Source organism: Macaca mulatta, chromosome 6 (genome assembly GCF_049350105.2).
Source record: "Macaca mulatta isolate MMU2019108-1 chromosome 6, T2T-MMU8v2.0, whole genome shotgun sequence".
Lineage (NCBI taxonomy): Eukaryota > Metazoa > Chordata > Mammalia > Primates > Cercopithecidae > Macaca > Macaca mulatta.
The window spans coordinates 132316406-132328674 of record NC_133411.1 but is presented as its reverse complement, the minus strand read 5'-3'; the positions used below and the strand labels follow the sequence as shown (position 1 = coordinate 132328674).

Genomic DNA, 12269 nt, shown 5'->3' with positions numbered 1-12269 from the left:
CAAATCCTAGCTCTGCCACTTGGTTTACTTCTCTGTACTTATTTCCATATCTTTTAAATGGAGGTAGTAAGGTAATAAGGTCGATGACAGATTTAAATGACTCAGTATTTGTAAAATGCTAAGCACAGAACCTAGGACATTGTTTTACTTAAATCCTGTGTTTGTAAATATAAGAGTTAAGTAAATAATGAGATACCATTGAATGGTTTTAAGTAGGAGAGTAACTTGATCTTTACATTAAGGAAAAAAAAATATTCATCTAGTGTGTAGGAAATGTGTATTAGAGGACAAAACCTGTCTCTTTGGCTTATGACCCATATATTCAACTGCCTACCCAACATCTTTTCTTGAATGCCTTAGAACTGTAGTTCTCAAACTTTTGGACTCAGGGTCCCTTTATTGATAATCACTGTATTAGAAATGGTAAAAAATACCTAGATAACGTTTTTATGAAAAGTATTTTCTAAAACAAAAAATTGAGAAGAGTAACATTGTTTTACTATTTTACAAATCTCTTTAGTGTCTGGATAATAGACATCTGAATTCTTATATCTGATTTTGAATTCACTCTGTTGTGATACTATACATCATGTAGCCTCTGGAAAACTCCAGTGTACATTCATAGAAGAATGAAAGTGGAAAAGACAAATAATCTTTTGGTATTATGAAAATAGTGTCCATCTCCTGGACCCTTGGAGGTCAGTCTTCAAGATATCCCAGAATGTCCAAAACTAAACTCAGTCATCTCCCTGAAATACATTTTTCATCTAGTGTTTCTGAACTCAGTAAATGTTTCTGTAGCCTGTTAACTGCCAAGCTATCTTGGGGTACTCTTATGCCCACATTGATTTAATTGCAAGTCTTAATTGATCCTTTTTCTTACCTGTTTGGACAGTCTCTTCATTTTTCTGCCAGTGAACTTGAATCCAGCTGGACATTTCCTACTTCTAAAGTATTTCTGTGTTTATAAATATGAATTCTGTTGTACCTACCAGAAATATTTAAAGCACTCATTGGATAATGTCACATTGATTCTCAGAAGATCTATTACGTGGGTGTCTAAGAGTACTTCTCTTTTACCCCGGGGAAATTTAAAGACCAGAAATCAAAATAGTAACAGAGGTATTATCTTATTCATCCCTGAATATAGACTGGTTGACTAGTAATATCCACGATAAAAATAAATTTTAAATGACTTTTAAAATTTCTTCCTACGCTTTTATCAAAAGGATAAAAATCATTAAACATATTAAAGGTATAAGCAGTACTGTGAGCTTGCATTGAGAGAGAAAAGTACATAATTGATTTGCCTCTATTTTAGACTTAATACATTCATCCAGCATGTTTAAGGTGCCTAGTGAAACAAGGCTTTTCAGCTCTTCTGAAAATTCCTTGTAAATCTTTTTGGAGCCAGAAGAGGGCAGAATCTTATTTCTTAAAATAGTGACAAAGAGATAATTGCACAAAAAGAAAGACCCAAGTTAAAAAGTATCTGATTTTTCTCATTACCTATTCTTTTCAGTGTAATATGCATATTCCCATTTTTTTACTGGAATTGTCTGAAAATAAGTTAACATAAACATATAGTTTTAGCAAATGGAATTGTTGATTCTTTTTACAGGTTGCGTATCCCTTATCCAAAATGCTTGGGACAAGAGGTGTTTCCAGTTTTAGATTTTTTTGAATTTTGGGATGTTTGCATTGTATTTACCTGTTTAGCATCCCTGATCTGAAAATCTGAAGTCTGAGATGCATTTCTTATGTGTCATGTCAGTGCTGAAAAGGTATTGGATTTTGGAACACTTCGGATTTTTGGATTAGGGATACCCAACTTGTATTGTGTAAGAAGTGAGTATTAGTTTATGGTTTTCTTTCAGTTAGGAAATTTTTTAATATATATATAGCTTAAATAATGGGGACTTTAAAAATGAAACGTGGAAGGCATATAATTTAGTAGGGCCTACAGAGGCTGAAAAGACTGAAGATATATTGAAAGAACATAGATATTTTTAATTAAGCTAAAATTTATGTACGTAAGAATATTTGGCAAGTATCTACTATATGCCACCCCTGACTTGGGGCAAATGGGAAAGTAAGAGAAAAATCAAAGATAGGAAGAGAAAACTTACATTATCCTTTTGGGACTTCCTTTTGAGACTTCACTTAAAGAGTTCGTAAAGTAATTGGGAGATTAGTCAGAGAGCAGTAAATGACCATGAATAATCAAACTCCAAGGAATGTGGTAGAAACCATTTGGCGTTCGGAATCTAGTAGTTTTATGACAGCTTCATGTAGAGGTAGAATCTGAGCTAAGCCTTAAGATTTAGGTAAGCAGAGGAAAAAGAATTGGCAGGCTCAGGAAGTAACTTGGGCATGGAGTGGGGAAGACACAGGGGACACAAACCTGGTTGGAGTCGGTTTCCTGTTGAGGAAAGCAGGTTGAGCAGATAGGACAGATACTATATTTTGCAATGCCTTCAATCCTAGGTCAGGTAGTTTAGGTTTAATACTGTAGATAAATAGTAGCTACTATAGATTTATTTAATAGTAGTTTTTACAAGATTTGTAGATAGAATAGATTTGAGGCTGGGGAGGCTGGAGAGACAAGAGAACCTCTTATAGTCAAGATGAGTTGAGAAGAACCTGGGCTAAGGAAGTAGTGGTAGGAATATAAAGGAATAGAATTTGAAAAGATTTCAAGAGAGAAATGTAGAGTTCCTTGTGACAGAATTGACCTGGGAATAGCAGATTAAGAGACAAAGACAATGCCATACGTCTAGTAAAGAACTAGAATTGTAGGTGTATCAAGGGTAGAAATAGGGAGATTGGAAACCAGTGAATTTTCATCTATGCTTTGAGTTTTACTAGCCTCTGAATGGACTGTAGGTACTGAGCTGAGTTTTTCTTTCAGGAGTATATAACTTGGCTTATGGTCTATTACCTCAGTCATGACCAAGAAAACCTAAAGAAAAATATAAGTACAAAGGCTTCCAGAAGTTTAAATCTACTTACAGTAAGGGCTCTTAAGAACCCAAGGTCTTTGAATGTCTTGAAATTATAAAATTTTAGCTGTGTACATTGTTTCTGGGAATTGGGTCCATCTATTTCTTTAGAATCACAGAGACATCTATATCTTAAAAAATAAAAAGTTAGGAATCGTTGATTTGGATGTAGGAATAAATTAGAAGAATGAGGTTTGTGTCTCAGATTTACTAGCTACAAGATTTTATTAAAAATAAAGAAATTATGTCTATAACTATACATGTGTTTTAAATTAGTGCGACTATGCAAATACAAATTGTTTTAATAATTATGGCAGAACAGATATAACCTATCCACAATCTTTTCTGGTGGTGCATTGAGTATAAATAATCCCTCTAGGTTCATCTCTAGCCTAACTCTCATTCTTGGGCTCGTCTAGTATACTAGACCTTCTCCAAGACCCATGGATGATTGCTTATATAATTGAATACTATCCTCTTATCCCACAGGTATAAAAATATTTTTTTCTTTTCTTCTGAGGTATGGTCTCTTGTTACATTAACAAGTAGTATAGGTATACATCTTTGGGGCGTAAGTAGAAGAGATCATCTTCAATAATCTCAGCAGTATTCTTCAACTTAAGATGCTTGAGTCTAGTTGTGAAATGTCAACACATTTAAATCCAAGCACTAGGGATTTGTAAAGCAGAAAAGACCTTGACTCCATGTAGTCATATATTACTGCAGAAAATGTTCTGCACTTTTGTGAAGGGAATTTGGCCATCTGCTTTTCCTTTCATTTTATTTTCATATGAGTTTTCTGAAGTTGGAATTTTTGGATAGTATCTTCATTTTTGTTTTCCTGTAAAATACTACAAGCTATATGTATGGGAAAAACTAGACTTGATATAAAAATTAGACCGGTTCAGAGTAACAGTGTTTTACTCTAATTCAAGCAGATTATTACATTATCACTTAATAGTAAAACTATCTGTTGGCTACATGAATTTGTTTGGTACTTGGTTTGAAACACTGAGTACATTCCAAAACATAGCCAAGTTGGCTTCAGTTCATGTACAACAGATTGCCTGCTGCAAGTATAAATAATCATATTTTTAATTGAATCACTTTAATGTTTTTCTTTATATATTTGAGGAAAAATAGAAAATAGAATGTGTGTTATTAAGGAACATTATTTTTCTTACTCTTGGCTTTATGTTAACATTCTTAAAATATTTTTGACTTTGTACTCTTTCTTAGTAGACTGCTTTCTGATAAAACATTTCACTGTTTTCAGAGTTTCACAATTTTGCCAAAATACAGTTATAAAAGCATCTCTACTGGCTGTCTTCATAAGACAAAATTCCATATGAAGATAGGCCTCCAAAAAGAAAATTTGGCTTCTAAGATTTAGAGTGCCAGCTAAATTGGAATGTTAACAGTTAGAACTGTTTTTTGTAAAAAATGAATGTATTTCTCACTCCATGATCTTTATATAATATATATGTTTAAATACATTTATAGTAACTGTCTGGAGGTTAAGACTAATTCAGTTCTTTTTAGGATAGACTGTTAGGCAATAAAAATAAGACTATATTTTAAACAAGAAAATGTTCATGTGCCATAATATTTATAGTAAATTATATAACAGTTTTAGATGATGTCGTATGTTACACTGTATAAACTCTTTTCTTAAGCCAGACTCTTTGTATATATTATCTTTCAGTGGTTGTACACAGTGGTATAGTGTTTCACTTGATATGATTTTAATCACTGTTAGGTTGAACTTGAAAGAAAGTTGGAATCTGCAACTAAGTCTAAACTGCATTACAAGCAGCAGTGGGGACGAGCTTTGAAAGAACTTGCCAGACTTAAACAGGTATGTAGTTTATAGCTTATTCTTTTTATATCTTTTTCCCTTGTTTCTTTGCAAATTCGCGTGTTTGGCAATATCTGTTACATTCAGATGTCAGCATTTGAATATTGCTATTTTTGAGATTAGAGGTTTTTATAAAAATATGTTATAAAGGCAAGATCTTTCTTTTTTATAGTTAGAAACAATTGTGTCTTTTAAAAAAAAAATGCCAGCTATCCCTTTCCCCAGAAGAAACTGGGAATAATTTATTTTACTTTCACTTATAAAACAACCACTCTTTTCTTTCTTAGGATTAAACTTTCCACTGGGAGTGCCTTTTAGGACGAAATTTAAGGATAACTTGAACATTTTGTCAAGTTTAAGAATATATTTCAAATGTTATTCTTAAGACACAGTAATTCAGTCAAGAAAAGGAATTACAAGGAATTTTTGCATGATTTTTAAAGAGTTTAAAAACCTTGATAGAAGTTTTCTGAATTGTTATATTTTTTTTTCTTTCCTGCTACCAATCAACAAATGCTGTGTGCTTCAGAAGAAATTAATCTTAATTTTGGACATATTTGATCTTAATCATTTGAAGAAATTATGAATAAGATTTTTATTTTGAATCTAACCCTAACTGACCTAAATCTTTTAGAGAGTAATAATGGTTCGTTTATTCCAAGTTCACTTTTACTTAATGTGTCAGTTTTATTCTGAATGAAATTTCACACATAGGGTCTTTCAAGTTTGTAGTTTTCTTAATGTGTCTCCATAAGCGTCAGATACTATTAAATATCATTATGCTATTATACTAAATGCTTACCCCTTTCATAGAGTACTACCAGTCTACATGAGAATTAAAAACTAGGGTAGATAGTTTACCCTAACATAGATGACAGAGGAGTTGGGATTGTAAGCATTACAAATGAAGACAGGTAGATATAGATATAAAATAATGTGCCATGTGACTATGTTAATACTGACAGGACTAAGGATAGACATTATGTATAGTACTAAGAGTCTCCTGTATTGAAAGCAGTGTCTTACATGTATAATAAGTATAAAATAATATTATACCAGGTGTAAATCTATGCAAGACATTGGCCTTTCCATCACGGAGCTTGCAATTTAGTAATAAGGAAGAAACCATAAATATAAAATTTACTGCCTAATAGTAAGAGCCTTGACGCAGACCATATAGAGTACTCAGGAGTTGGAAAGGTGTCATAGGAGAGGAGGTATTTGTGATAGGCCTCTGGAGATAGATACTTAAGATTTTAATAGAGGAATTGGTTGTGATTTAGGAAAGTAGTGGGGGAAATGTGAATATACTGAATAGAATGATCATAGCAAAGAGGCATAAAGTGGGAAAGCATAGGCTCTTCTTATAAAACAGGAGGACCCGTTTTCTAAGTCATTTCTGGTGATAAGGGCTGGAACTTAAGTAGTAGCAGTAGCAATGCAACAAGAAGATTCTTGTCAAAGATGATGCCAAGGGCCCAAGCTTCAGTGTCTGGTCCAGTTTGGGAAATATAGTTACGAAAAAGCTGTTTGGAGGGTGGGAAGGAGATAGGATTTGCAAATTTGGATGTTTTAATTTTTACAGAATGAAATTTGGCTACCAGTTAGAAAGAATGATTGGGCTTAAAAATAGACATAAAGGAATCCTTTGCAGAGGTAGTGTTTAAAGTTGTGCCAGCTAGAACTTGGAATTCTTATGTTTAAGAAAGAAAAAAGAAAGCTAATGAAGGAAATAACAACTAGAGAAAATGTGAAGATCATTATGATGATACTGGTAGAGCAATTAGCGTGTATTGAAGGCTTACTTTGTGCCAAGTGTAGCACTAAGCCCTTCAGAATTTATCATTTAATCGTGACAAAGATCCCTATATAGCAGGTAATATTCCCGTTTTATTAGGTTGGTGCAAAAGTGAAAGTGGCAAAAACTGCAATTACTTTTGCACCAGCCTAATAGATGAAGAAACTGAGACTTAAAGAAGTTAAGTTTCATGTGATCACATAGGTACTAAGTGATAGACCTAGCATTGAAAGCTTTTGAGGAATCCAGCCTGAGGCTTCTTTCCCTTTTATGATATTATGGTCTTAGTCCATTGAAGTCAAGGAATGAAAGAATTTCTAGAAGAAAATTAGCCACTCTGACGAGAGTACTGAGTTAGGTGAGTTGGTATATCCTAAGAAGGAAAATGGCATCATTGACCACAAGAGAGACCCGGTCTGGTAATGAGAATTAAAGTGATTTTGAGAGAGAAGCAGCTAATATATGGTCCTGCTGCCAAGATATTTAAGTTGCATATAGTATAATAGAGAGGAGTCCCTGTGGAATTGGGGCCAAGGAAATATGATGAGAATGGCTGTTAAAGGTAACAAGATATAAACTCCATCAAAAGCAGCATAAATAGTAGTTAAGAACATGACCCTGGAGTCAAGAGAGCTAGGTTGAGTTTTGGTTCTACCTCTCTAACTTCTCTGATTAGTCTCTTCATTTGAACAATGAGAAATTTTCTTCCACAGGTTATTCTGAGAATTAAACGAGTGGTTTTAAAGTGTGTATTTAATACAGTGTTTTATACATAGTATGTGCTCAGTAAATGTTAAGTAACTTGTTAAAAAGAGATGAGCCATAAAGCCATTCTGTGGTGGTGGTGCGTTCAGTCAATGGGGACCTAATTGGACAGTAGCTTTGGATATTGATGAACAGAACAAATACTAGAGGGCTCTGTGACTGAGAGTCAAAATTCTTAAGTGTGCATAATTGAGGGATGTTGTTATGCAGTGATAGTTAGACATTCTGTAGAAAACTACAGAAGGAAAAAGTATGAAGGGCTAAATGTGCAGATGTGCAAGAGTGTCAGTAGGTAAACTTCCCAAGTTTGAGTATAAAGGAATGTGAGTACATTGAGATGAAGAAACATCTGTAGTTAGTTCATACTTTCATTCATTCAGCAAGTGCTTATTGAGAGCCTGCTATGCACCTTGCACAGTGGGATGCTATGGATATAGCAGTTGCTCCCATGTGGAACTTAAAGTTCACCTAGGAGGACTGATACTTAGAATATAGCAGGGTGTTAAGAAATGTAAATGAAGTCAGCAAGTATTAGAAAAACAAGGGGACCACTGGGGGCTATCACCACATATGTCACTCAAAGCTAAGGGAGAAATATTTCAAAGAGAAAATGCTTCAAATAACACTACTAGATAGGAAATCATTTCAAGTTTTTAAAAGGAGAGTAGAGGGGGAAGAAGTGGAAGATAGTGCTTCCATTGAAGAAGCTGAGTAGTGAACAGTCATTACACATTACCCAAATCAGCTGAAAAGGGAGAAAACTGTTAACTATTGGTTAGGGCATTTTCTGTGGAGAACTGAATAATCATTAATTATTGAAACTTAATCTCATTATAATTGATGTGTTTTTTTATTGAGAAGTATCTATGCAAGAACTTTTTACTTTGTCATGTTCATGTGTGTATATTATAGATTACATTCTTTAAGTTTTTCACCATTTGACGTAGTTTCAAAAAATATAAGTAAACAAACAGTGTTCTGAATAGAATCCCCCAAATTCCTGGCTTTTGATTAGTTTTACACTGGGGTATTGAAGGAGTCTCCTTTAAAAGAAGATTCAGTGTGAAAGGCTCCAATGTAAGAATTCCTCCTTCCTAACACACACATCCTCATATACTTTTGTTATCTTCTGGATCTTTTTTCCATTTAATCCATTTTTTATTTAACCTTCTTCCTGTGTATTTCCTACCCTCTTGCCCAAAAAGCATTGCAAAGTAATTTTAGCTATTTTATTCAAATAAGGAGGATATCACATTCAGATACGTTTTGTAAAGAAAAGGAAAAAAAAAGTTTTAAATTAGTGGTTCAATTCTGAAACTTATACTTCATGAAAGAAAAGTTCTTTGAGTGCAGAGATGCTCATTGCTTTTTCATTGCAAACCAATTTAATCCTTATCCCACAAACTTTCTGCTTTAGAGGCACCTCTGTAAACACATTTTGAGGTCACTAGGAATCACTGATGTTCTGCAGACTACACTGAGATGCAACACTTTAAGAAGAAAAGTAATAGACCTTGGGGTTACCATAGTGAGTTGTGCTCTGCCCCTAACTGTTTTAGTAAGATTAAAATTAATAACTTCATCAAATAGGCACATTTCATGTGTGTGAAAATTACTCAGTTTTTTTTCCTTAAATTTTTTATTAAAAACACATTTATTGTGCTTGAATATAATTTTGGAATCATCTATCTGGTTTTGTTCAGAAGATTGTGCAACTTCTTGTTTAAATTGGATTAGTACCATGTTAATTTTACATTGCCTCTGGTGAATAGCCACGGGGCTGTAATCTCTGCCAGTAATTTGTCACATCAAAACCCTCTGGAGAGCCATACAAAACATTTGTGTAGTACGGATTAGATGGTGAAAGCCATATCTTAGATTGTTAATAAATGTTAATGACAAAACCCAGCTGGTAAAGCTTGGAAATAAGACCTAATGCTTGGTGCCCATTGCCAGAAGAATGTTTAAACAGAGATTTCCATTACTCGAAGGTGACCCAGAATAGTAAATTTGTGAATTAAAAAATATAACCTTCTAACTATTTTGTAACCTTCTAATTATTTAGAAAAAAATCTTTTCTTTTGATTTGCAATTGTAAAAGCCTGTTTCCCAGTGGAAAGCTTTTTTGTTCTTTGGTAACTGGGAAGGCAACAGCTGTAAAATATAAATAAGCATAACATAAAATGAGTCCTGATTTAGAAAACAAGGAAGTGATACCCTTAAGTTTGATATCATGGGACAAAGTTAAAAGTTCTACTTGTTAGACTTGTAAGAGGTAATTTAGTTTCCTTTTTTCTTCTTCAAGATATACTATAGAAATATTTTAAAACCAAAAGAAATACTTGAATTGCATTGGTCTACAAATACTCACGTAAAGTTGTGTGCTTTCCTACTTGTGCTCTAAATAACCTATTTGCATGTTTACTTAAAAACATTTCTTGACACCTTAGAATATCATTAAGTAGAATAAAGCCTACTTTTTAAAAAAATAAATGAAGCATTGTTATGAAGTATGAGTTTGTTGTAGACAATTTTAACATTTTTATGTCAGATATATTCAAAGTAGGTATGTATGTTCCCAGGACAGGAAAGAGAAGTAATATTTTGGGAAGGATTGTGGGTCTGTTACCATATTTGTGCACAGTAGATCTGTTTAAAACTGAGCTGATATATTTAGTTAAAACAACACAGACTTCATTGGCTGACATCAGCACTATCTTGTCCAGCCTCCTGCTTATCCACTCTGAGTAATTAATTTGATTAATTTATAAGTAATTTAGCCAAGGATGGGATGTAAATCTTTGTTTAAGAAAACAGTTGGAGGTCCAAGTCTTGGTTAAAAACTGTGTCTTGAAACCATCCAGGCCCTCCTACTGACTTGTCAGCTCTGGGTTATTTTCAGAAAACTTTACTTGAGTTCCTTAGTTTAGTTGTAAGTTTTTTCCCACAGACTTACATGGTATGTGTGAGTGGGAGGGTAAGTAGTGGCCACTTTTTAGCCGCTGTTTAGTCTAGTGTATGTATGTTTACATCTCCTCTCTGGATTTATAGGCAGCCAAGGCAAAATAAAGATTATACTCACTTGATTGAGGATCCTTTAACCCAGAGCACCTGGCACTGGAGAGGACTTCTTTCACTAACCTCTAATTTGTGTGTGTGTGTGTGTGATTATTATTAATGCCCTATTCTTGATTCAAAATTCCAAACATTTAAAGGATTTTCTTATGTTTTAGAAAATGTTAAATTTTATCAAAAACTTAGTTTTACAGAGTAAAGCTAATAATCAACTTTTATTACATATTTCCTGCTTGCAGTCATACTTACTCAATTTGCAGCACCATGTAACTTTAGACACTACAGATCACCAGTAATCCTCTCCTTAGCCAAAGAAGAGAGTTTGGTGCATTTTTGCCCAGATATGTTTTTCTTTTTAAATAACTTTAAAATGAAATACACATTTCAAAGAAGGTTCTTCTCCTCTTTCTACCTGCCTCCTGGTTTAAGAAACAGAGCATTATGAATGCTTTGGAAGCCTTCTGTGTCCCTTTCTCAACTCTGTGTTCTGTTTCCAGAGGTAATTACTATCCTGAATTTGATATTATTCCTTTGCTTTTTGTCATAATTTTGTGACATGATATATTAAAAGTCTACTATTTGCAAACAACATTGCTTAGTTTTGTGTGTTTTGAACCTTTATATACATACAATCATTCTCTATAAATATTGCACAATTTTATCCAGGATAAGAGAACCCTGAATGTGTTAGTGCCTGTAAGAGTTTCTCTAGTATTTATATCTAAAAGTGGGATTTCTGGTACTAGGGGACATTAATTTCTTCAGTTTCACTAAATATTACGTAATTATCTTTAAAGTGGTTATACTAATTTGCAATTCCCAAGAGTAGCATATAATTGTTCCTGTCCTTCACATTTTTGCAAACAGTTAGCTATTGTCAGATGTCTTAAATTTTTCAGTTTGGTTGGCCCCAAGTAGTGTCACATTGGGGCTTAAATTTTCATTCCTGTAGTTACTAATAACTAACTTTGAGCATCTTTTCCTATGTTTGTTTTTGAAACAAGGTCTCACTCTGTCACCCAGATTGGAATGCAGTGGTGCATTCACAGTTCACTGCAGCCTCAACCTCCTAGGCTCAGGTCATCCACCTCAGCCTCCGAAGTATCTGGGACTCCAGGTGCACGTCACCATGCCTGGCTAATTTTTGTAATTTTTTTTTTTTTTTTTTTTTTTGTGGAGACAGGGTTTTGCCACGCTGCTTACATTTCTTCATCTGTAGAGTGCCTGTTTATGTCTTGTGCTCAGTAGAAATTAATCAACAAGTGTAATTCAGATTCTGGAATATCAGACAAGAAGTTTGAAATACTACCATCATTATACTGTAGAAAATAGGTGATATGATGAAGAAATGTATTAGAGAAGTGGTATATTTTGAGACTGTCTTATGTGTAATTGGAGAAAGAATGGGGAGAAAGCAATATTTAAAGAGATACTGGCTAAGAATTTTCCAAAGTAAAACAGCTATCAGTTCATAGATTCAAAAATATCTGTGAACTGCAAGCAGGATAAATACAAAGTAAACCTACCTAGATGCATCACAGCAAAATTGACAAAAAGCAAAGAAAAACCTTAAAAGCTGTTGGGAGCAGGGGTGGACAGATACATTGCCTTCAAAGGAGCAGTGATAAGACTGACAGATGACTTTTTAACAAAAGTAAAGGAATTTGTAAGACGGTAAAATAGCATCCCTAAAGTACCAAAGAAAACAATTGCTGAACTAAAATTTTGTTACCCAGTAAAAGCATTATTTATAAAGGAAAGACTGAGACCA

At 33.7% G+C, this 12269-nt stretch overlaps 1 protein-coding gene across 3 annotated transcripts in view; it reads left to right on the top strand.

Annotated features, from left to right (window-relative positions):
- The window catches only part of CEP120 (centrosomal protein 120), an 82382-nt gene that overhangs the window by 57796 nt on the left and 12317 nt on the right, over positions 1-12269 (top strand). For all 3 annotated transcript variants that reach the window (XM_015140660.3, XM_015140662.3, XM_028849697.2), the window contains one exon: positions 4762-4860. In XM_015140660.3, the coding sequence (XP_014996146.1) occupies positions 4762-4860 (99 nt within the window). The remainder of the gene's footprint in view (positions 1-4761; positions 4861-12269) is intronic.